At 38.1% G+C, this 27,378-nt stretch overlaps 1 protein-coding gene across 1 annotated transcript; it reads left to right on the top strand.

Annotated features, from left to right (window-relative positions):
• Positions 1–27,362, top strand: LPL (lipoprotein lipase). Its single transcript, XM_055144558.1, has 10 exons — positions 1–249; positions 7,668–7,837; positions 12,512–12,691; positions 14,452–14,563; positions 16,167–16,400; positions 17,927–18,169; positions 19,312–19,432; positions 20,828–21,010; positions 23,039–23,143; positions 25,871–27,362. Coding segments are annotated over exons 1-10 (1,437 nt in total). The 5' UTR covers positions 1–161; the 3' UTR covers positions 25,872–27,362.
• The last annotated feature ends 16 nt before the right edge of the window (positions 27,363–27,378 follow it).

The raw sequence follows: 27,378 nt of genomic DNA on the forward strand, positions 1-27,378 counted from the left end.
CCGGCCACTCCTTAACAGACTTGCCCTCCTCTTTCAGAGGACCACTTGTCCCCGCGTCTGTCGGAGGGGGGGGGGGTTCCAGCTGGTTCCTGTCTCCGACTCAGCCAGCCGGTGCCGGTGCCGGTGCCGGAAACTCTTGCAGGGAGAAGCATCGCGGGGAGATGGAGAGCAAAGTCTGGCTCCTGGTGGTTCTGGGTGTGTGGTTCCAGATTCTAACAGCCCCCCACGGAGGGGTGGCCACCGCCGACAGTAAGTTTTGCACGCGGACTTTCCCCACCTGTGCAAGGGACACTTCTTTGCATTCTGAGGACGGGAAGAGGAGCCGGGAGAATTTTCCTAGCCCGAGCGCTGAAGACGCGAGGGGCAGGGAAGCAAACCCTCCTCCGAGCCGCCTCTGATCTCCGTAGTCACAGAAGGCAGCTGCCAACTCGTCTGTCTGTCTGTCTGTCTGTCTGTCTGTCTGTCTGTTTGTCTCTCTCTGTCTCTGTCTGTCTCTGTCTCTCTCTTTCCCTGTCTGCCTCTCTTTCTGTCCCTGTCTGTCTGTCTGTCTCTACCCCACTTCTGTCCCGCTCCCCTCTCTCTGCCGCTCCTCTGTCTCCCACCCCCCATCTCTTTATTAGCCCCTAAAATGTGAACTCACAAGCTTTACATATTAAAGTTTAACTAAGACATAAAATCCGTTTAATCGGCTGAGCCCGCACGGGACAGAGGTGGCCGGGGGGTGTTCTGGGGGGAGCGCGGTGCTGGCACGAATGGAATGCGCTGACCAAGGTGACCCTGGCGGGACCGCGGTCTGCGCGGGCCTGGGGTCGGGAGCGCGGCGGGAAGCGGCCGATCCCCCCGGGAGACCGTTGCAGGGATCCCCGAGGGCACACACGCTCTCCGCTCCAGGGCAGAGGCTTCCACTCTGGCACATTTGGCTTCTTTTTTGGTGCCCCACTCTACTGAAGAGTTGCCCTCCCCGAAAAGTGCAACCAACAGCGGTCCTTGGCCGCGCGGGCGCGGGCTTTAGCGGTTTGCTCTGTTCCCCTGGTTCTGAGCCGAGCCCTGCTCGGGCGCGCAGCCGAGTAACTGGCCGCCAGCCAAGGGGGCCCAGAAGTTGGGGGCTCAGGGTCTGGGTCGCACAGACCACGCGAAAGGAGGCAGTCCAGGGCTGAGGGTTCCTTTGCCTGCCAATTTCTTCTTTGCTCAGCTGAGGGTCTACGCGAGGTCAGCTCACAACAGAGGCATAACTTAAGCCTTGGTTCAGATAACAGACAGCAGCGGTCAAAAAGCAACCAACTAAATCATCATTGAAAAGAGGCAACGTTTTCTCTGCATTATTTTTGGTGGCTTGTGGATATGCTTTCAGGCGGTTTTCGCACAGCGATAAAGTTAAAAGCGACTTGTTCCTTAGCCAGTTTGCAAGTAAAATTTTATTTGTGTTGGTGTGTGTGTGTGTGTGTGTGTGTGTGTGTGTGTGCGCGCGCAAGCGCGCACGCGTGTGTGTATTGGAGGGTTTTTTTAGAGTAAAACGCTGGATCGGATGAAAATGCAGAACTTTTTTTTTTTTTTTGGTTCTGTTCCTCAGATTTTTGTTAGAGTAAACAGCTGAATTGGACAAAAATACAAGACTCTTTTGGTTCTGTTCCTCAGATGAATCTGAGAGCACTGGAGATTCTATTAGAAAGTCTTAAGTGTCTTGGGTGGAACATGTTCCTCTGAATATCAAGAGCATGCAATTAACAAAATTCAAATCCTCATTTCTTTAAGTACATCATAGTATACCTTTATTAGTAGGCACACAAGCACACAGGCACACACACACACACATACACACACAACTGGGCCCTCCACTTTTTGGTGAAAGGTTTTGTTAAACTCACTTAAGTGTTTACTCTCTAGCACTACTTTGGCTAATCTGTACTATCTGATTTAGCATTCTCATCTCTGAAGTATCACTGTAGCACTGTAGCACTGTCATCCTGTTGCTCATCGATTTGCTCAAGCAGGCACCAGTAACGTCTCCATTGTGAGACTTGTTGTTACTGTTTTGGGCATATTGATTATGCCACGTGTAGCTTGCCAGGCTCTGCTGTGCGGGAGGGATACTCTCGGTAGCTTGCCGGGCTCTCCAAGAGGGATGGAGGAATTGAACCCAGGTCGGCTGTGTGCAAGGCAAACTCGCCCTACCTGCTGTGCTATCGCTCTAAAGTAGGGTGTTTTAATCAAACTGGAAGTTCTCTTAGGCCCCTCGAATCAAGCATTAGTTAGATTTAAATGGACTAAACTAGATTTTAACCAACCTTTTTTTGGTTGTAAATACATGGAGAAGCTACCATAATTTCAACATAGCCTCACTGGGACACTTGACAAGGCTGAGTATGAGTGACAGTTTCCAGTAGCTGTGGTTCTATTTTACTTGTCATGGTGAATTTCCAGGTATATATTTGAGTTTAGTTTGATTGATGATGATAGTGAAATAGCAGATGACACTTTGGAATGATACAGAGTGATTGATTAATACTGGTATTAAAAGGTGGGAGTCAGTCTCCTAAGAATGAAAAATTTTCACTTTGTCCAGGTCATGTATTTTTAGCTCAACCTTCTTCTTTATTCTTAGGGGAGAACATCGGATGCACAATTTACTGTCTCTACTTTTGCAATAGTTTCAATATAAAGGAAAATTAATTATGTTGGTTAGAAAAGTCAAAAGTATTGTTAACATTGAAGTAGGAAATAGCCTTGATTGAATATGATAATATTCAATCATATGTAAATACTGAGATATTTTTCTTACCAAATTGACCAATTTACCAATTCAACTCATGTTCTTTTTATCATTCTATAGAAGATGTGAGTTAACATTAATCAGAGATGAACTGCTGATCAGGTTCATTTGGAGTGTGTGTGTGTCTATATGTGTGTATCAGAGAGAGAAAAAAATAGAAACTTGGAAGAGGATGTCACTGTCACTGTCACTGTCATCCGGTTGCTCATCGATCTGTTCGAGCGGGCACCAGTAACGTCTCCATTGTGAGACTTATTGTTACTGTTTTTGGCATATCGAATATGCCACAGGTAGCTTGCCAGGCTCTGCTGTGCGGGCACGATACTCTCGGTAGCTTGCCGGGCTCGCAGAGAGGGAAGCAGGAATCGAACACGGGTCAGCTGTGTGCAAGGCTGGAGCTATCACCGCTGTGCTATCACTCCGGCCTGGAAGAGGATGTTATTATGATTAATCTTTGTGTTTACATATTAATGTTAATTTTATAATTCTGATAATTATAAACCACCTTTAAGTATCCTGGAATGCTCAACATTCCTCTTTATAGCACTAATAGCATAACCACTATACATTTATCTTTAAAGCACTTTACTTCTTTTTTTTTGTTTTTGTTTTTGTTTTTTTGCTTTTTGGGTCACACCCAGCGATGCTCAGGGGTTACTCCTGGCTTTGCACTCAGGAATCACTCCTGGCAGTGCTCAGGAGATCATATGGAATGCTGGGAATTGAACCTGGGTCAGCTGTGTGCAAGGCAACTGTGCTACCCGCTGTGCTATCGCTCCAGCCCCAAAAGCACTTTGCTTCTTAGCCAAATTTCATTACCTATGTTAAGATGAATTCACATATACACATATTTTAGCTATATACTAAAAATTTTGGTATAAAGATTATATAGTTAAGAAATGCATTGATTTGGGGGCAGAGAGACAGTACTGAGGGTAAGGTATGTTCCTTGAAAAGTTGACCTGAGTTTGAACATATATGGTCCTCTGAGAACCACCAGGAGTGATCCTGGTGCACAGAGTCAGGAGTAAGTTCCAAAGTACCACTGTGCTTATTTCTGGCTCTGAGTACCTCACCCCCAAAGTGCATTAACTTGTCACTCTTCTTAGTAGCTAATTAGGACATGTTTGATGGGAGTATGATGGCATGGTGACTCTGAGATTCACTTTCAGAGTTATACACATATTCAGTTATGTGTAAGTTAATATAGGTTTGAAAAAGTATATTTATTTGTTTATCTTTAGGATGTTGAGACATTCCTTGGGGGTTACAACCAGAAGTAGTGTGAAAATTCCTGTCAGAACACCTATGACACAAAGACTAAGTGCTGAGAACAATTATGACTTCCTACATGAAAATATCACATAGAATGTATAAAGGTACTAGTTTCCTGCCAAAGGCTTCATTATGCTTTGCATAACATTTTTTTTGGTGGGTGGGGGGGGAGGACAGCAGGTTTGGACCATACCTGGCAGCGCTCAGTGCTTACTCCTGATTTTCTGCTCTAGGATCACTTTTAGTGGCGCTCTAGAGACCATATGGGGTTTGTTGATTGAACCATGGTCAGCCACGTGCAAGGAAAGCGCCTTACCCCTGAACTATCTCCTGGTCCTTGTGTAACTTTAAGAATAAAGTAAAATAAAAGTCTCTTCAATGGGGACAGAGTGATAGTACAGTAGGTAGGGCATTTGCCTTGCACAGGGGATGTCCTGGGTTCAATCCCTGGCATCCCATACAATCCCTGGAGCACCGCCAGGAGTGATTTGCAGAGAAAACCTCTGAGCATCACAGGTGTGATACAAAAAAAAATTAAAGAGTCTTTCCAAATGCAAATTTGCTTGATTATGTATAAATTCTATTTAAAAAAAAACAATTTACAGACCTAACAGAAAACATTGACAATAGAATATAGGAGCTCTCAATAAACAAAAAAGATCATCTGAATTAACATGTGTGGGTTGAACAGATTTTTGTGTTGGATGGGAAAGGGGCAATTTACAAAGCACACTTCAATAATCTCAAAGAATATTCTATCATTTCAAAACCACTACAACACCAGATCTAATTCTAGGGAAAATAGACTAAAAGTGAGTGACATCCTCTTGAACAGTGTAACCATTTTGGAGAGGGCCACATCTGGCAGGGCTCAGGCCTTACTCCTGGTTCTGCTTTCAGGGATCATTCCAGGTAGGGCTCGGGACACCATATATATGGTGTGGGGACTGAAACCAGGCCAGCTGTGCAATGCAAATGTACAGTACCCGCTGTACTATCTCTCTGCTCCATGGAGTAGTCCTCTTCTTAAATATCCATTTGGCAAAGAGGTGGCAGGAGAAATTGCCAGACTGCTCATACAATTTTTCTATTAAAAGATTGCTAATTAACTATGTTAAATAAGATTGTTAGAAAGCTTGAATAAGTTGATTGGAAATATGGAAATATATGGAAGATAATGAAACTAATTTAGTTTTGAATATTTTAAAGTACTTTTTAGGCATAAAAGAACAAGTTGGGCATTTAAAACAAAATCAGATTAAACACCAAAAGCGTTTTTTTCACTTTAAAAAGAGAAGACTATTAAAGTATTTTCTGATTAGGAATGAAAAAGAAAAAGATCTACAACTTCAACTAAGATGAGAGGCTGAAATATTATTGATGAATGCATGGATTTTAAATTCACTGGTAATTAAAATGAAAATATAAGAACTTTAAGTTTTTATTTGAATAATTTATTTGAACAAATGGTCTTAGAATAGACAGAGATGTGTGTGAGTGTATGTTTGTATGAAATCAAATTGTTGCATATAAAGGATAAGCAAGTAACTAGAATATTGTTTAGAAATTCTGGAGGACAATTGAAAAGTAAAATGTTGCCCTGTCCTCATATAATTAAATTATATGTCTGATTCTACCTAGTGTATGTATGTATTATAATTTGCTCCTTCATTATTATTTATTTATGTATTTCCTTTTTTGTGGTCACCCTTGGCGATGCACAGGGGTTGCTCCTGGTTTTGCACTCAGGAATTACTCTTGGCGGTGCTCAGGGAACCATATGGGATGCTGGGAATTGAACTCGGGTCGGCCACGTGCAAGGCAAACGCCCTACCCGCTGTGCTATCGCTCCAGTCTCTTCATTGTTGTTTTTATTTGTGGTTTTAGTTTTGCAGTATTGCTTCAGGATACATATTTTCAAATTTTGAATTGTGAAACATGGGTAAGATCAAGAAACTAACTAGAAGTATTTTTTTAAGCAAACTTAGCCTTAGGCTTTTGAATAGTGAAATCTAAAATCTAAAATCTGTATGTAGGAACATCTTTGTTGTTTTTGTTGTTGTTTTGATTTTTATTTTGGGGCCACAATTGGGGTACTCAGGGGCTTCTCCCAGCTCTGTGCTCAGAGGTTGCTCCCAGCCATGCTTGGGGGATCATGGGGTGTCAGGTTTTCCATCTGCAAGGCATGTGCTCAGTCCATTGATCTGTCTCTCTGGTTCCAAATACTAACTTCTCATATTCACATATTGAATTGATAGACTTATTTGACCTTTTTTCACTTGATTAGAAATTAAAACAATTTCCCCTAATATAACATCCCTTTGACTATGTTCATAAAGTCTGATTTTATTTGCTTATTTTATATTTATTTAATTTATATTTATTTGATTTATCCATTTTTCATTGCTGTTTATTTTTTGCCATATTGTTTATTTTGAGAATTCTTTGAAATTTTACAAAGAATTACTGTTACTGTTTATAAATGGCTGTGAAGATATATCAAACTTTATACATATTGCCTGGGAAGTCAAAAGATTGAACTTCTCTTCCTCCTATTCACTTCGGTATTAGCTATGAAGAGTTACAGTGAATTCTTTCCAAAACCAGTGTTGTTATAGCTTTTTGAGTTTGAACTATGCAGAAAAGACTACAAAATCATAATTTGGAAAGTAAATATGTTAAAAATTAAGTGGGAGTCATATATTTCTTAACAATACACTAAATATTTTTTTTAAATACTGTGAACTGATCCTTTTGCTATCAGTTAAAAAAATTCCATTAAAAAGATTCTCATGCATTGACATTTTCTTTCTACCAATATTTTTCAAATGTTAGTGAGAAAGAAATAGCCTTCCCTTAAATAAGGCTTATTGTACAATATTGTGGGAAAACATTTTTTAAATGTAATCAGAGACCTAAAGAGAAAAAAGAACTGCACAACACACAAAAATATCAGTCAATATTCTCTAGGAATATGGACAAGAATCAAGAGGCCAGAATTCTGATTCCCTACTCTCTCTTCCAGAATTAGTAGCGTAACCTAATTTTAACTAACTTAAATGTCAAAATATAAGAGAAAGAAAGAGAGAAAACTGGCTAAGAAATCCCAAAGAGAAGTGCATTTATATGAAATTATATACACAACACACACATTCACATGCACACATGCACATATACTGAATAAAGGAGAGGATGGAAGATATAGAAAAAATTAGAATTTCTGAACTGAGTTATTTTTAAGGGTCGCTCCTGTGGACTCCAAGTTGAGTCCTTGGAGGTCACCAGGGCCACATTTGTTGGCACTAAAGGGCCCATGAGGTTGAATGTAGGATCTCACACATGTGCAAGATATTTGTTTTAATATGAGGCATGTATTCTTGGGACATACACACACACATATGGATCTCAAAGCTATTTTAGGGTTATTTTTGTTAATTTTAATCACCACTGAAGCACCAATTATACACTTGAAATGCACATTCTTTTTTTCAAACTTTAGGAAAACAGAACAAACATTGGTAATACTTGCTTTTAACCTAAAACTATCATTATGCTAAATAAAAAAATAAATGAATAAGAAAGCCCTTCAATTAACCACCTCTCAATTTTTTTCCCTTTTCAGAAAATGTTGGAAGAAAAGATTTTATGGACATTGAAAGCAAATTTGCCCTAAGGACTCCTGAAGACACAGCTGAGGACAATTGTCACCTTGTTCCTGGAGTGACAGAATCCGTGGCCAACTGCCAGTTCAACCACAGCAGCAAAACTTTCGTGGTGATCCATGGCTGGACAGTAAGAGAGGCTTTTAGGAAGGAGTGAATTGTTGGGAATCCCATGATCGGGTGCACATCCATATTTATGCTTACTTTTCTATGACTTTAATCATTAGTAAAGACAATTTCGGTTGGGAGTGGGACTATGGAGTCCAATGAATACTTTCCTCAGAGAATGTTGATTTTCATTTGACCCCCAGTACCTTGATGATGCTCTTAAGTCAGCGTTCCTGTGAGATGGGAACATACAGTTCTGCTGAACTGTAGAGCACAGCGTAGATAATCACTGGGGGAAAACCTGAAATCTGGCAAGATCCTACTTCATCCAACACTTCGCCTAAGACTTTTTCTGGAGAACAAAGGGAGAGCTGGAGTTGAGCTATTTATCCCAGTACTGACTTTGCTATTCTGCAGATCTGTTATGTGGGTCATGTTACTTCTCAGTTACTTCTAAGTTTCAGTCAACTAATTTATAAAATAAAGAGGTTGGGTTAGATGTTTCTCCATTTCCAGTGTTTTCCGGTTAGAAACGTTAGGCAGCATTTCCAGAGATAGTAGGGATCTAGTGAAGGAGCTAACATGAGAAATGATTAGAAAGGGTGAAAACTAAAAATATGACTGAAGTAGTTCCTCCAAACTTGCGAGATAGTCATTATTCTTGATGTAGGTCATGCTTAACTATTTTTGTTTTTTAAAATGATCAATCCCTAGTAAGTAGGTTTTATTATTACTAAGATTACAGCAGATGGTTAAAGACATTATTTTCTGTTATTAGATATTATGGATAGATAGCAAACACGAAATTAAAATGAGCTCAATTACCTAATCGTTGTTATATATAAGATACTCTTTTTCTATGTAATGTAAGTCACTGAAAAGTGACAGTGTAGGGGTACATGGTTTAACTTTACAGAGACAAAGGCAATAAAGGCAACCAGGTGCAGAATTCACACAGATTCTTATTTTAACGAAATGTCTCTATTAATTAAGTTATTAATTAAGCTCAGACCATAGTAAAAAAGTACATTCAAATTTCTGACATAAATACCTTCTATTTTGGTGGTGGTAAGATATTACCTCATTGGCAAATATAAATGTTAACACCATTATAATACATTATGTTCACTATAATAAAAAACAAAATTTTTAGGCTTGCTCTTCGAGCCGGTGTTCTCTGTTGAACACATTAACTTACTTGCTTGTCTCCATTTCTACTTTGGAGAAGTCTGTGTTGTCTCTTGAACACACATTTCTCCCTCTCTCTCCCTCACATCTTTCAATAAAAAAAGTTTCAATAAAAACGATTTTTCTTCACTAAAAATGAGTTTCTTTAAAAGGTTTTAGGATTGGGGAGACAGCTCAGTAATCTGGGGAAAATTCAGTGCATGCAGGAGCTTTAGGTCAGACCCTTGGCTCTGCTTGGTCCCTCAACTGCTGCTGGCAATGACCTTAAAGTACTGAGTGGGGTGAGCCCAAAATCTAAAAAAAAAAAAAAAATTAAAAATAAAAGGCTTAAGTAGGAAAAAATAATCTTGAGTGTTTTCAGAGATATTTTGTTTGTCTATATGAACTTTACTCAATCTTCTCACAACAGTTTAAACTTAACGATATGACAGGAAAAATTTAATAATTCTCAAGTATCTTAATCTTATCTTTAAGAAAATTGTATACCTTAGGAAATTTTGTGTGTTTGTTTGGGGCCATACTTGACGGTGCTCAGGGTTTACTCTTGGCTCTGTGGATGAGGATCACTCCTGGCGTGGCTCTGGGAACCAATTTGCGGTGCTTGGGATTGAGCTCGTGTAGGCTGAGGGCAAGGCGAATGCCCTGCCTGTGGTACTATTGCTCCAGACCAGTTATCTTTCTGTTCGTTTGTTTTTTTGGTTCGGGGCCCACACCTGACTGTGATCAGGGCTTAATCCTAGCTCTGTGTTCAAGGATCGCTGCTAGTGGAGCTCTGGGGACCAATGACAGTGCTGGGGATTGAATCCACGTAGGCCGTGTGCAAGACAAGTGCCCCATCTGCTGTTCTGGTCCTACTTTAGGAAAATTTGAAAATAAAATTACCTTTTCACACTAAAACGATACACCTAACATATTATCAGCAGACAGTTCTAGTGTCTGTCATTGGCTTTAATTACCCCTAAGCTCACTTGTATTTTCCATGCTGAGAGTACCTGGGTTTAGAGGTTTGTCCACTGACCATGTGCTGAGTTTCCTTATATAGAGATGGATGGTATATTCATTAACTTCTTCAGTCACACTGATCTCATCATCTTCTCTCAACTTACTGAGTCAGTTGAATTACCTGGTAGAGGGAGCAAAGAGACCTTCAGTTCAGCTGTAGATCTGAGAATTAGCGGTTTTAAGAATTGGTACTGATTTAAGGAATTGCCTAAGAAACATCTAGCGAAAAATGAAACTCTTCCAGAGTTGAAGTAAGTGGGTACTGGATTTCCTACCCTTTTATTCAGGGTTACAAAACAGCATTATTTTCTGTTGAATTTAGAAAGAAAGGGTCAGACTAGTTGTTAGACAATTGATAGGGTGCCTATAACTGTAGGATATGAAGAAATGCTTTTCCATCCTATCTGAAAAATCAGCTGCAAAACATTGCCAGTTTATAATTTCAAAGAGAGAAGAATAGGTTTCTGCTCTATATGGTTGTTTCAACTGATTCCCTCAAAATGCCAGGGCTGCATCCAGACTTGAAGAAGTTTTACTGTAACATGTTTAAAGATGGCTTAAATAAGTTTCCCATGAAATAAGTTGATCTTTGTATCTTTTCTTCTTTGTTTTATGTTGATGTCCAAAATAGTTGTGCAGCCAGCATTTTACTTCAAGAAGTTAAGGAACCACAATTGGTCACAAAAGAAATTTATGAGCTGGTGGCTGATCAAGGTTATATGGACCCAACTCCTTATTTATTAGATGATCTATTAAGGTCAAAACAATGCTTATAGTCTTAGAAATGATTAGTGATGAGTAATTAGAATTTGAGTATTAGAGTATTAGAAGCAGGATCTCTGAAGAAGCTTGCTTTTCCCTACCACAGAGCACAATTATATGAAAAATTATGCAGTTTTTATTGTCATAGTTTCATCATCTTGATATAAAGACTAGACTAAGTAAAAAGGAAATATCAACCTGGTAGGATCCATATAGAGATGAAAGTTCCACATGAAGTTCTCTGATTTGGAAATTCAAGACTTCTGTTTTTTATCTATTGAAATGACAGCAGGAAGAATATCGATTTTATAAATCTCCCATTAAAAGCAGTATTAAAGGGCTATAGAGACAGGACACCAGGAAAGACTCTTGCTTTGCATGCAGCTAACCAGCTCAATCCCTGTCACCACATAGGGTTCCCCATTTTTCAGCAGGAGTGGTCCCTGAGTGTAGGTAAGCCCAGAAGTAAGCCCTGAGCATCACTGGGTGTGGCCTCCCAACCAACCAACCAAACATACAAACAAAAAACTGCATTAAACATATTTTTCAGAATCTTTGTTGATTACATAATTGAGTAACCTTGATTGTGGTTACAATGGGATCCACTTTGGCCATATTAGGGATGGGTAGATTTGGGGATTTAAATTGAGTTTGTTGCCATGTGCAAGCTCATGATAGGATAGTGGGACATTTTAAAATCAAATTTTCCATGATTTTCAAATATTTTAAGGCATTTCTATTTGCGAAGGTGTCCAGTATCTCCGCTTAAAGTATAAATCAAAGTTTGACATAATGCAGAATTGACATGAGGAACCCGTAGTTCTTTTGACCTTGAATTTTGGGCCCCTTATTGACAGGAAACTAAGAATCCCATTTGTTGATCTGCTTATCTCCAGGCAGGCTTGATTTGGAAATTTTTTTTTAAGCATCATAATTTTTTATTCTGATACTTAAGAGTGTTAGAGAATTCCCCAAAATTCTGATCTGACCTGATCACTTTTTATGATTTATAAAGATATATAGCAAGAGATTGCTAAATAAATTTACTTTCTGCTCGGATAAATGGTATGTTGAAAAGGTTTTTTCATTAGCGTATCAAATGTTATTTATAAATGACTTTTTATAAGCATAATTAATTGTCACTGTCACTGTCACCACATTGCACATCGATTTGCTTGAACGGGCACCAGTAATGTCTCCATTGTGAGACTTGTTACTGTCTTTGGCATATCGAATACGCCACGGGTAGCTTGCCAGGCTCTGCCTGTGTCGGCGGGATACTCTCGGTAGCTTGCCAGGCTCTGCGAGAGGGGCAGAGAAATTGAACCCGAGTGGGCCTCATGCAAGGCAAACACCCTACCCGCTGTGCTATTGTTCCAGCCCTAGTCCTCACAATAATTGCTGGTAAAGTTTTTTAGCCTAACTGAAAGTGACAGACATAGTTTCTTTAAAATAGTCTGTAACTGTGCTGCAAAATGTTATCCAATCCAGTGATTTTTTTAACACTAAGAATAATTGAGTTTTGTTGAATTTATAAAATATATTTTAAAATCAATCCAAGTTTGCGATTTCAGAATTCAATACGTCCTTTATTTAACATTCTCAAATTTGCTTCTGAAAGTGAAGTCACAAGTGTCTCAATATTCTGGTGTGTGTTCTTCATTTAACATAGGTACTTTGGATCAGGGCATCTATCATGAGCTATACATGAGTATTTTAAGAAAGTTTGTGTTGTCCTCTTTAGGTGACAGGAATGTATGAGAGTTGGGTGCCAAAACTTGTGACTGCCTTGTACAAGAGGGAACCAGACTCCAATGTCATCGTGGTGAACTGGCTGTCAAGGGCTCAGCAACATTATCCAGTGTCTGCAGGGTACACGAAGTTAGTGGGGAAAGACGTGGCCAGATTTATCAACTGGATGGAGGTAAGTTTGGAGGAAAGAAACTTACCTGTCCAAAAACAGATCTCTCTTCTAGAGTTAGAAAAACATAGTTTTTCTTTTTCATTTAGATAGAATTACTTTCTGGGAAAATTCAAGTATTCAGAATGAGCACAGTTACAATTTTTAGCAACATTATTATATGAATTATATTTCTTTTTTTTTGCTTTTTGGGTCACACCCAGCAATGCACAGGGGTTACTCCTGGTTCTACACTCAGGAATTATCCCTGGCGGTGCTCAGGGGACCATATGGGTTGCTGGGATTCGAACCTGGGTCAGCCTGGGTCGGCCGCGTGCAAGGCAAGCGCCCTACCCGCTGTGCTATTGCTCCAGCCCCCTATGAATTATATTTCTATAAAAACCAAGGCATAGTCCTGATCTGCCCTATTCTCTGATATTTCCAGGGTGAATAGCTCAGCCAAGACCAAGAACCAAGTATGTTGAAGAGATAAATAACAGTTTATTATTTCAGCACAGAGGAATGATGTCATGGCCAGCCAAATCCTTCTCTACCACCCTGACAGAATATAGTCTCTTTGACAATAATATTATGAGGATTTATTCCTTAGTGTGCAACAAGTTTAGATTTTATTGAGGATTAAGGAGAGTTGAGCTAGGGAAGGAGCTGAGGTGGCTGAGGGCCTGGAATTCTAGTGAAAAAATCTTCCAGTTTTGCTCACTTAGACTCTGAAGTCATTTTCTGAAAAATTATCTGTGAAAGGTAAACCTATGGTTGAAAAGAAGCCTTTAATAAAACCAAACTACTTAAACCAAAACTTGAAGGGAGAAATAAAAAGCTATGTTTGTTGAACTGATCATTAAAGCATAAAACTTTTTAAAAAATAATAATTTTGCAAGTTAAGAAATAAATTAGGAGATCATGTCACCTCCCTGGGCCTCAGCACTTGGATTAGGAAACTGGATCATTTGTGCATGTGATTCCTTCCCACTGTCATATTTTCTGATTTTAAGCCTTTTCTGAAAAAACCTTATAAACAGAAATAACAAACATTTAAAATAGCAAATGATGCGTTAAGGTTAAATGTGTTTTTATATATATTTGTATGTGTATATATTTTTATACATATGCTTTATAAATTGCACTATATGAACATATATTATGGCATTGCTATTTTTAATATAATGCTAAATAAGAAAGTTTTTCAAATCTGAAATTATAATATTAATTTGCACTTCATATTCATGTACGTAAAATACTATCAATACATATCTTTTTTTTTTTTTTTTTTTTTTTTTTTTTTTTTTTTGCTTTTTGAGTCACATCTGGCAATGCACAGGGGTCACTCCTGGCTCTGCACTCAGGAATCACCCCTGGCGGTGCTCAGGGGACCATATGGGATGCTGGGAATCGAACCCGGGTCGGCCGCGTGCAAGGCAAACGCCCTACCCGCTGTGCTATCACTCCAGCCCCCTCAATACATATCTTAATGGGCTGCAGCAATAGCACAGCGGGTAGGGCGTTTGCCTTGCATGAGGCCGACCTGGGTTCGATTCCTCTGCCCCTCTTGGAGAGCTGGCAAGCTACCGAGAGTATCCCGGCCGTGCGGCAGAGCCTGACAAGCTACCCGTGGCGTATTTGATATGCCAAAAACAGTAACAATAAGTCTCACAACGGAGATGTTACTGGTGCCCGCTAGAGCAAATCAATGAACAACAGGACGGGAGTGCAGTGCAGTTGTAAAGATTCAGAATATCTTTTTTTTTCCTCTTTACCTTCCAAAGGAGGAATTCAACTATCCGCTGGATAATGTCCATCTCTTGGGATACAGCCTGGGAGCTCATGCTGCTGGTGTGGCAGGAAGTCTGACAAACAAGAAAGTCAACAGAATTACTGGTAAAACAGCAACACAACTTGTCTTATCATAGAATAATTGAGATGTTCATCATTCTGAAAGCAGAGCAGTGTCAAATACCCAGAGAGTAATCAAGTAACCACTTGATTATCTTTGGAGGCGTCTTTTTTTCTTGAAGTAAGATAAAAAGATATGGCTCTTGATCCCACAGGCTTACTACGTACTAGCAGTAAAAGAGAACTAGAAATAGAACAGAGTTAAGCATTTGAACGACCAGGAGTCTTTCTTTATGTTTTTGTATTTATTTGATCTTTTTAAAAATAGATTTTTAGAAATTTATCATAATGTAAACAAAATCACAACTCTTGGTACAATTCTAGAGTTGAAATTGATTAGACAACAAAGCTCCAGCACTAAATCAATAAGTATAAAAATCAATTTTGAATGTGAAAATTGTTGTATATGATCATAGGGTTAAATCCTTGTATAAGAATTTATTAAGCTGCTGGTAGGTGAGCCGTCCATGTTACTGTTTTTGTTTGTTGAGGCTAGTTGGCTTTTATGTTATTTTCCCATCTAATTTGGTGGGCTCCTACTGGAATTTCAGTACAGAGGAACTAGGAGGTGTCCGGAGATTTCAGGACCTGTGGTATGAGCCAATGAGTCCTCACGGTATCTCTGGTTGCAGGGGCTTCCAAAAGTACTATGCCCTGGGGGAAGACTGTCCACTCTGATTCTGAGAAACACCAGAGTTCTCAGCCTGGAAAGCTGGAGTCTTTCTAAGAACCTAAGTTCATCTCTCCCCGTCTTCTCTGTGCTTTGATAATAAAACTCTTGCTTCACCTTTCACATAAGTACCTGACATTTTAAAGGAGCGCCATCAGCGGACATTTGAGAAAAGAAAGACAGCTGTCAGGGCAGTGTTCACAGGAAGAAAGTACAGAGCAGAAGTTTCCAATCTTTTTACACCTGCAGATCAGCATTAGTTTGCATAGCCCTCCAAGGAGCAGATAGTAACCTCTGCAATAAACCGGTATTTTTCAACCTTTGGGCCAGTGGACCACTGGAATAGAGAGTCATGTATAGAGAGGAAAAAAGAATCCAGAACTACATCTGTCATTTAGCCTGGCCCAGGAATGATTTACCAGTGCCCAAGGAGAGTTCAGTGTCAGAGAACCTGCCCTGCAAGCAAGATCCCTGTGACAACACTGCCTTTGAGACCCCTGACAGCACAAATGATCAATAGCAGGCACACCAATACCTAGGCGTGCAAGCACTAAAATCCCCTTACATGTCCCACAACCAAGTATGGGATCACTAGTCACTCCAACAAAGGGTAAGAGAAAGGAGGAAAAGGAGATGATATTATGAAGTGAAACCAAGTCATCTTGAGCGAAAGTTGCAATCTAAGTCCAGTTTAAGAGACTTAAACTTTATTTTAGAAAGTGCTAAGCCTACTTTTGTACACTTATAAGTTAATGATTCAATTAATATACACTAAGAGCTAGTAATAACTCCTGTTGCTGCCATTAAAAAATAAATGATATATAAGCAATGGAACAGTAAGGTAACAAGGATAAAGAGTAAAACTACAAGGCATTAAAACATCTCTGAGGACTTCTCTAATCTTTTGGTCTCTTTAAGGCCTAGATCCTGCTGGACCTAACTTTGAGTATGCAGAAGCTCCAAGTCGCCTTTCTCCTGATGATGCAGATTTTGTAGATGTCTTACACACATTCACCAGAGGATCACCTGACCGAAGCATTGGAATCCAGAAACCAGTAGGACATGTTGACATTTATCCTAATGGAGGCACTTTCCAACCAGGATGCAACATTGGAGAAGCTATTCGTGTGATTGCAGAGAAAGGTCTTGGAGGTAAATAGGAATTAAAAGTTAATGTAACATAAGCTTTATTGTTAACCCATTAACCAGGGTATTGCCTATTCTTCATAGTATATGGTTTAAATAAGCAATTTTGCCCAAATGCATTTCTGAAGAAGTCTATCATATTCAGCGTGATCACCTTATAGTTTTAGTCTTGTGGTCAGACAGATGTATTTTATTTTTTACATTGTAAACTGAATTTAGTATTATACTTTAAGATAAAAGAAAGATGAGGTGTAGATAAGAAAAATCAATGGTCTCTGTTAATAACATAAATTGTTATCTGCCGTATGTTGGTTTACTTTGTTCCAAGTAAACAAAGTTTATACAGTTCCAAGACTAGTAGAATGATTTTGAACTTTACTGAAAGTAGAGGATATGTTAGTCCACCTTTCTTCTGTCTCCCATGTTCTTTTGGGGGGTTATTTGGGGTTTGGTTTGGTAAATTCACTTAGATGTGCTCTGAGTTTCAGTGTTGCTCAGAAGCCAGGAGGTGCCAGGAACTGAATCCAAGGCTTCTACATACAAAACATGCCGTCTTCCTGGCCATCTATTTTTTAAGAGATAGCTGATTTAAGAGATAGCTGATAGCTGATCTGGTTCACAACTCAGAAGTGAATGATCTTTCAGTAATAAATCTCCAGAACTGGAGAAGTAGTATAAGGGATAAGGCACTTGCCTTCCATGTAGACACCCCAAGTTTGATCCCTGGCACTGCTTATGGTCCCCTGAGCACCAATAGGAGTGATCATTGAGCACAGAGCCAGAGGAAAGCCCTAAGCATTTCTGGGTATAGCCTAAACTTCCCCAGATCCCCCTAAAATATCATTTTGATATAAATCCTAATATCTATTTTAATATTTATGTTGCTAAATTTACAAATTTTTTAAAGAAACCTCTAAAATTTTATGAACTAAAGGATCTGTCTGCAGTCAAAATGCTCAGGCCTTTTATATATAAGTTATAAAACTTAGGCCTTACTATTATTATTTTTAATTATTATTAAAATATGTGATAATAATATACTATTATGGCATTAGTGATTATTTATATAATTTATTTAATAAAATGTGATTAGTGGCTCTGCTAAATTATACATAGTAAGTGTTATTATACTATTCCTTTAATGCTATGCCCTTTATGATGTAGTTTCTAATAGGCCCTGTCTAGAAGCATCTAGAAATATTTGATTCTTTCAGACAAGACAAGGATGTCATTAACTAAAAGAAATGAATTTCTGTCTTGGCTGCCTCTTAGTCTAGTTTCATAAATATATAAATATAATGTCAAAAGTTCTCCATAAATTTTTATACTCCTCAAGGTAGATAAGCAGCTTCCACCAAGATGCATCCTTAAATAGAACCTCTATACTCAATGATTAATAGGACTAGATCCTGAGGCCATTTTATTCTAGTAGTATATCTATATTATTTTAATAAAAGTGAAAATAAATGGAGTAATACTTAATAAGAGCTTTCAGGAAGTTAAAATTTCTTTGTGTCCTATTAATTCTTCAGATGTAGACCAACTGGTGAAGTGCTCCCATGAACGCTCCATTCATCTTTTTATTGACTCTCTGTTGAATGAAGAGAATCCAAGTAAAGCCTACCGGTGTAATTCAAAAGAAGCTTTTGATAAAGGGCTCTGCCTGAGCTGCAGAAAGAATCGTTGCAATAACTTGGGTTATGAGATCAATAAGGTCAGAGCCAAAAGAAGCAGCAAAATGTACCTGAAAACTCGTTCTCAGATGCCTTACAAAGGTAGGTACAGACTATTGTAAGTAAGAAAAATCATGTTTGTCTTATTTTTACTATAATACCACATATAATAAGAAAAGATACTGGCCATTGCAGTAGAAATAATGAAAATAATATTACTCTAATTGCAATGTCAACATAGGCTAGTTCATCTGTACCAGCTTCAGAGTGAAGTTAAAAACATCCATCCAAGGTCAGCAATCTATGGCCCATGGAGCAAATCCAGTACAGTACCTATTTTTTAAATAAAGTTTTATGATGGCAGAACTTCATGCATTTATGTTTGCATTGATTAAGGCTGCATAATTGAACATTTGGAACAGAGACTATATGACCCCAAAGCCTGAAATATCTATTACCTGGTCCATTAGAAAAATATTGAAAGTTTCCTAATTCCTAAAGTTTGCTTTAAATGAAGGTAAGAATCTTTTATACCTTACATATAATTATTTTATGAATTTGTAAGGTAGCGTATTTGAATCTAGTTGTATATTTGGTGGTGTAGAGATTGGGTAGCAGCCAAAATTCAAGGAAGTCTCAATGATGGACCCTTTAGTTTTCCTGATGTTTCACTATAAGCAAGTAGAGAAAATATTGTAATCTTTTGAAGACATGAGTTTTGTTGTGAACTTAGTTTATACTGTGTTGGACAGTAGATGAATATGAATCTCTATTCAAAAAGTGTTTCTGGTTTAGATATATCTATGAGATATGAACAAACAGGATCACCTAAAGTGACATAGTGCTATGCCAAATATACTTGGCGTAGGCGCTAAAGAACAAGGATGACTGAGAAGAGATGGAATTTATGGAGGACGTATTATTGGTGGTTGGTCTCTTGATGTGATCTCACCATCAAAGATGGCTACATTCTAGGATAGCTTGGAAATTCAGAGACCACTTGAGTTTTCCCTGTCTGCTACAAAAAACAGATTTCTGAAAGAGAGTCAAATTCAAGATCTAAATTTTCTGCTAGTAAACACTGTAGAGATATACAGACACGTTTCCAAGATACACTGATATTTGTGTGTGAGTATTTCTTATCTGGGCACGAGTGACGTATTCTTTGTGGTTCTGAGTTGTCTGAGTTATGTGGTGTTTCCACAAAGACTAATCAGCACTTTTTCTAATTCTCTCCTGTACAGTCTTCCATTACCAAGTAAAGATACATTTTTCTGGGACTGTGCCTAACACACAGACGGACCAGGCCTTTAAGATCTCCCTGTTCGGCACTGTCGCTGAGAGTGAGAACATCGCTTTCACCCTGTAAGTGACATGGTATTCCCGCCAGCATGTGGCTTAATCATGGCACTGTTTTTAACCAGTTGTCTGAGGAGTTAAAAAAATAAAAAAGAAAAAGAAAACATTCAATATGGAATGTTCTAAAGTTATAGGGCAGGTTTGGGGTCGGAGAGCTAGTACAACAGGTACGGCATTTGCCTTACATCCTGCCTTGTTTGCTTCCCTAAGCAAAACTGGGAGTGATCCCTGAGTGAAAAGCCATGAGAAAGCCTGATGAAGGCAATCAATCTTCTACCACAAGTTCCCAAACTTGTTTAGCCTATTTCTCTCTTTTTAGAATAAATAAATAGATAAATAAAGACAACATTCCTCTGGAATTCTACTTTTAGCAAAGAAACAGAGAGTACAAACCCCTCCCCTTCTCCCATCTCTCCATGTCACAGGCCACTACCCCCTCCCTAGATTATTCCAATACCCATAGGGAAATGATATCACTCAATTTGGAAAAAAACTGCTCTAAAACAGGGCTTCTTAGATATTTCCACTTACCACCCCTTTTCAGCTGAAAACTACAACACAAGTAAGAGCTGCCCCAAACCACCTTGGATTAATCATGTAGTTGAGTTTGAATTAATTTTTGGTCATTGCACACTCAGAAACCTTTCACTGATGCCTTATTATTATTATTTTTTTAATTTGAGATGCTTTAATCACTATTTTTTCCCCTTGATTTTTGGCTCATACCTGGTGATGCACAGGGGTTACTCCTGACTCACACACTCAGGAATCACTCCTGGCGGTGCTCAGGGGACCATATGGAATGCTGGGAATCGAACCCGGGTCAGCAGCATGCAAGGCAAATGCCCTACCCACTGTGCTATGGCTCCAGCCACGGATGATGCCTTATTTTTTGTCACCACATATGTATGACTACATTTGGGGCTGCAACCCACAATTTGCAAAGCTAGGTTCTTACTTATATTTATTGAAAACTAGATCAAACATGACAAAAAAGTGAAGGAAGGGGCTGGAGTGATAGCACAGCGGGTAGGGTGTTTGCCTTTCACGCGGCTGACCCAGTTCGATTCCTCCATCCCTCTCGGAGAGCCCGGCAAGTTACCAAGAGTATCTTGCCCGCACAGCAGAGTCTGGCAAGGTAGCCATGGTGTATTCGATATACCAAAAACAGTAACAGCAAGTCTCACAATGGAGACGTTACTGGTGCCTGCTCGAGCAAATCGATGAACAATGGGATGACAGTGCTACATCACTGGTACTTATTTTTTACATTAAGAAATATTTGCAAACTATAAAGCTATTTACTTTTAGGGAGGAAGGAAAAAGTTTCAAAAAGCTCAGGAAGAGGTGCAAAAGGGTTTTTAAAAATATGAACTAATGACTATGTTCTTTTTTATGCAGACCTGAAGTTTCCTCAAATAAGACATACTCCTTCCTCATTTACACGGAGGTGGATATTGGCGAGCTGCTAATGCTGAAGCTCCAGTGGGAGAGCGATTCGTACTTCAGCTGGACCGACTGGTGGAGCAGCCCAGGGTTTTCTGTTGGGAAGATCAGAGTCAAAGCAGGAGAAACTCAAAAAAAGTAAGTAAATAATTTTTTAGATTTAATTTAGACTCACTATAACATATGGACAGTATTTCTGGAGATTTCAACATTCAGGTAAAAGTTTAGTAATTTTTTATCTTTAAAACTATATGGCCGGGGGGCTGGAGCAATAGCACAGCCGGAAGGGCATTTGCTTTGCACGCGGTTGACCCGGGTTCAATTCCCAGCATCCCATATGGTCCCCTGAGCACGCCAGGAGTAATTCCTGAGTGCAGAACCAGGAGTAACCCCTGTGCATTGCCGGGTGTGACCCAAAAAGCCAAAACAAACAAATAAACAAACAAACAAAAAACTATATGGCCAGGGCTGGAGCGATTGTACAGCGGGTAGGGCGTTTGCCTTGCACGCAGCCTAGCTGAGTTCGATTCCCAGCATCCCATATAGTCCCCTGAGCACTGCCAGTAGTATTTCCTGAGTGCAGAGCCGGGAGTCACCCCTGAACATTGCTGAATATGATGCAAAAAAGTCAAAGATTAAAAACCTATATGGCCTAACTAAGAGATTTTCAATCATCTGTCTGTCCATAGATTTGTGCAAATCTGTAGTTACAAAAAAGGTTGAAATCACCATCCTATATAATGACATTCATACTTTTTTAGGCGTATGAGTGAAATAGAATGAGTACGAATAGAACGTAATAAGGCCTAAAAATAGAATGACAGCAAAGTAAAAGTATGTGTGCATTTCATAGAAGGAAAACTGTCATCAGAAGTCAGTTATCTCAGTTTCTCATTTAACAGTATTTTTTTCCAAATGTGTAGCATCAGAGATGTTACTTTGACATTTAAGATTATAATCAACCTCTTTAGGAAAAGGTTATCATTGCAAGACACTCTTTCAGGTCCCACTAAAATATATCTCTAAAATGAAGTGTGTAGAGTCCCATAAGATTTAAAACTTTTATACTCAATGTATAGGAATTTTGAAACTATAATGTTCCATTATTACTAATAAAAATTATTCCTTAAATTAGGCTTAATAGTTTATTTCTGTTTAGGCTTTTTCTGTAACAAAATAAATGAAAAGGAGGCTGTGGTTGAAGGGCCATGCAGAAAGAAAAGTCAATTCTCTAATGGAGATGCTACCATGTGATAAAATTGCTCTTGTGTCACCTTTTGGTGAAAGCCATGTGCTATCAAGACCACTCAGGCTACCCAGATTCTGTCTGCATTGGCTGATTAGCTTTATTGATGAACAGTATTTGAGACTTCCAGATAAAACCTATGCATTCAGAAGTGAGGCTGACCAAAATATGAATGTGAACAGTTTAGTTTGAGAAATATAAAAATATCTGTGAGGTAGTTCAAAAGGCTGGAGCTCATGCTTTGTATGAGAAAGAACTCGGATTTGATTCCTGTCATAGAATGACCTCTTGAGAAATATTGGGGTGAACTCTGAGGATGAATCCATGTAGCCCCCGAGCATCGCAAGATGTAGCTCCCCAAACAAACAAGAATTTAAAAAATTACATTTCCTTGTCCAGTTAATTTTAGATATTACAGATAAGTAAAGGGGGGAAGCCTAGATCACTATTGACCCAGACCCCAGAGTTTAGAGAGGAGAAGGACAGAGAAGGAAAGAAATCAAGGGGGTGAGGAAGAAGATGAAAAAGGGAAGTAATGGGTGAACAGTGGTTGAAGCTCTAGTTATACTGGTGATGTGGGAGAGTGGTATAGCTACATATCCAAAGCACAGTACCAACGACAGTGAAAACATGAGACTTAAGCTGCAACCCCGAACTCTGTAATGTGTGTGTATCAAGGTGGCAGATGGGGCGGGGGCTGGAGGCAGGGTGATGTGGTATGAGAAATATATGCCTAAAACTTAACTATCAATAACTTTGTAAATTACAGTTATTTAATTAAATAAAAATTTTAACATTAAAAATATCAAAATAACTAATCAGAATGATCAGATGGGTTTTAACCCGCTTTAATAATAAATTTTGGATTACTGTTTCTTGTTCCATATGATGTGCTCATATTTATTTATCTTTTTTTGCAGGGTGATCTTCTGTTCTAGGGAGAAAGTGTCTTATTTACAAAAAGGAAAGGCACCTTTGGTATTTGTGAAATGTCATGATAAGTCTCTGAATAAAAGGTCTGGCTGGTAAGTGTCATGGGCTAAAGCTTTCTGCTACCCTTAGCTTGCATTTTGAGAGATGTTGTTTTATGCATTGCACTCCACCCTCTAATAAATAAAGACATACATCATTGATTCTTATGATCAAGCTATCAGAGGATCTTTTATCGCCCTTTTGTATATATATATATATCATATCCAATTATTTGTCTTTGGAAATACTGCCTCCTTTTCTATTCTTTCTGCCAGCTGTAACCTCTGTGTTAAGTTCAGTCTTTAGACTTATTTTTGAATCATCACACAATCTTCACTTATAATTTTTTTCTGTGTTTTCCTGCTATCCTTATAATTATTATGTACAAAATCATGTAACACAAGTTAGCAGTCATCATTGTGGATGCAGCCTTTTTTTTGGTTTTTATCCCCAGCGAAGCAGAAAATAAGATGCAGTTTATAGTTCTTGGTTCTCTAGGTGCAAGTAGACTCACTGCAGAGAGCCAAGCGGGCAACCATGACGCAGTCATTGCAAAACTCCCCAAGAGCTCATGCAGTTATGGAGTTAGAGGGTAGAAGATACTACTTCTTTTTCCATGTCCAAAAAAAAAAAAATTCTCCCTGGCTCTCTTCTACCTGACCTTTAACACTAATCCATGTGGCAACTGCCGGCGGAATCTTTCCAAAACACCAGTGCTAAGTGGAGACGAAGCATGTGACTCTCTCATCCTCTCCTGAATGCCTTTGATATGCCAATTTATTTATTCTTTTTCTCATTCTCCTGCCAAATGTCAAGTGCTAATGGGTGATAGATACAAAGAGGTGAAATCTTAGGTTATGTCATATAAACCAGACATCATAAACAATGAGAAAGTCACACTCCCTTCTAGAAATAAAAATTTTAATTGCTATTAGTTTGTCTTCCCATCCTAATTCCATTTATAAACAAAAAGTGAAGGATAAAAACTACCCATTCAAAAAATATAGCAAAGATACTAGAGAATTTTCCCTGTTTTCAACTTATATTTTGTAATATAATGTTCATGTCCACTATGGATTAAATTAGAAAAAATAGGTAAATGAGATCAGTAACATTTATATATATACATATATATACTCCAGACTTTATGAATACATAATATATATTATTTATATTTTTTAGTAAAAATAAAATTGGGGCATATAAACTTTGAGTGACAAAATAATGTCATTAAAATAATGCTCGAAAAACATTAAGAGCACTCAACATGAGATTGAGATTGAGATAAACATGAGATTGGAGAGTATCTATTTGTATTAAGCTGGGCAGAATAATAAAATCATTACCTTAGTAGAGACTTTATACTATATTTTTTCATCACATACAAACAATGCATAAACACACATGGCACATATATTGTCCCAAAATCATTCTCTGTGAATGCTAAAAAAATTTCAAAACATTGAAAATTAACTCCAGATATTTATGAGTAATTCTTAATTTTATATGTTACAAGTTTCACGATGGAGACGTTACTGGTGCCCGCTCAAGCAAATTGATGAACAATGGGACGACAGGGCTATAGTGCAATGCTACATGTTACAGAATATATCTGGGAATATGGCATTCTTCATCTGATTAAGGACTAATGAGATAACATTGACCTAAATATCAATTTAGGCAGCTTTAATTTTTAAAAATAAATTTATTATTTTTTTTATTAGTGAATCACAGTGAGGATACAGTTACAGAATTATAGATTTTCGTGCTTGTCTTTCAGTCATACAATGCTCGAGTAACCATCCCTCCACCAGTGCCCATTCTCCACCACCGATGATCCCAGTATCCCTCGCACCCCCACCACTCAAGCCCCCCCCACACCCGCCTCTGTGGCAGGGCATTCCCTTTTTTTCTTTCTCTCCTTTTGAGTGTTGTGGTTTGCAGTATAGGTATTGAGTGGCCATCATGTTCAATTTATAGTCTACTTTCAGCACGCATCTCCTGTCCCAAGCAGGTCGTCCAACCACACTTTACTTGGTGTTCCCTTCTCTATCGGAACTTAGGCAGCTTTAATTTTATATATTTCATATTTATCTAGGAGGTAATTTCAAATAAAATTAGAAAACTGTAGTTGTTTCCACTCTAAATGAATAAAATTAATTGATTTAAGTTAGTTAAATAAACAATTAAGATAAATGATTAAAATAGATTATCATTAATGATAATTAATTAATATCTCATCTGAGAGTTCTTTATAAGTATCATATCATAAGAAATTAAATGAATAAACAGAAATTTCATTCACCAAGTTTTGAAAATGAATATTGTTAGTTTTAAAAAATAGTTTGTTGGGACCAGAGTGATGGTACAGAGGGTAGGGCACTTACTTTGCATGCGGCCCACCCAGGTTCAAGCCCTGGCATCCCATATGGTCCCTAAGCACTGCCAGGAGTGATTCCTGAGTGCAAAGCCAGGAGTAATCCCTGAGCATCAGTTAGTGTGGCCCCCAGAAAACAACAACAAAAAAAACAAAAATAAAAATAATTTGTCTTAGTTTTCAGTAAACGCTTTTTATTCAACTCTGCCTAAATAGATATGAATCATCTTGTATCTCTCTAAGCCTGCTGCTGTCTCAGATTCATTATTCACATCAACTTTGTTTTATTCTCACAACCTTTGTACTGAACATCCATTTGAAATTTTTCATAATAAAAGGGAGCTAAGGGGATGATTGTAAAATATTCAGATAGTAAATTGTCCTTCTTCCTCTTATTTTTCAGAAACCAGGGAAATCTGCAAAAATAAGAACACATGAATTCTGTGAAGAATGGAACAACTTTTGCAAAAGATGCCCAGTGCCTGGGTTGTTAAATATGTATTTTTCCAAGAATTAAGCCCAGATATATTTTTGTTAGTTATTTTAGGACAACCTCAAATACTGAAAGGTGGATAATTAAATTTGAGGTGTATAGTGGCCAAATAGCACATCTAACATTTAAAGACAGTATGTATGAAAAGTGTTGCATGTTGTTCTTTGAGAAAGAAATAGGAACTGTTTGGGGCCATGGTAAAAGAATAAGGCTTCTCTATGTAGTGAATATAGATATAACTTAAAATTGGCTGGAGCCTTCTATCTTAATTTGTAACCTGTACTTTCCTCAGATACCTTCTCCAAGTCAGAATGTAGAAAATGAATTTGTGTAACATCAGTTAGACCTATTTACTTAGAAGTTTAAATACCGGATTTTTTGAGACTGATTCTGATTTTGCCATTGGTCATGAATAGCCCAGGTCTTGGAAAAAGAATGGATAATACCACTAACCCATTAAAATACTCCCATGTAATTGATTATGTCATAATTTAGTGACAAATTTAAAAAGATAGAATGTTTAGATTAATATGCAGTTGTCTTTGCAGCTTATTGCTTAAAACTCTCCCTTCCTTTTCTTTGTCTTAAGATTGTATTTTAACAATTTTCTCTGTAGGTATTTAAGGGGAGTCTACAATCCTTGAATGACACATAACTTTAACTACAGAAGAAGAAATGATACTGCAATTATATTTTCATATTGTCAACCTTATGCTTATCAATTTGAAATCATTTAATATCCAGTAGTCAATAATCAAAGTTTGGTTTATCTCAGTCTTACTTGAGGCATCTCTTTATTCCTTGATTTGTTAGGAAAACATGTGCTCAGGCTTAGAGTTTGCATTATGCAGACTCTGACAAATTTTAGACAAGAACCATTTTTATTAAGAGGTGAAAAAATTACTGGATGTGTTTGATGTGTTGCTCTTAATGTATTTCGATCCATTAAGAGCAATTATGTGTCTTCAATTGCCAGAGTCACATGGAAGGCCATGAAAGTTGTTTTTAACAATCAGTTGAGTTAGGAATGAAATACGTATAAAGTAAATTCATATTTTAGAATGCTTTTTATATGTTAATATAAAGTTTTAAAGAAGAAAATATTCCAGAGACTATTGCTAGGACTATGAACTGTAAACATATGTTGGTATCTGAAAACATTCTCACATATGAAGCCCTGCATGTATGTTTATTTTTCAGTGTGGTTTAAAAGGGAAATGATAAAGAGATGTATCGGAACATATTGGAAAAAAAATTGTTCTGGAAGTGCCAAAACTACAGCACTTCATGTGAGAAATGTGGTTGTATCTATATAAAGTATGATGAATGTTGTGATTAAAATCAGCAGGCTTGAAATGAATTATCTCTAAAAAAATAAAATTATGTGTAATTTGTTGTTGCATCCCCCTTTATTGCTA

The sequence above is a fragment of the Sorex araneus genome, chromosome 7 (genome assembly GCF_027595985.1).
Source record: "Sorex araneus isolate mSorAra2 chromosome 7, mSorAra2.pri, whole genome shotgun sequence".
NCBI lineage: Eukaryota > Metazoa > Chordata > Mammalia > Eulipotyphla > Soricidae > Sorex > Sorex araneus.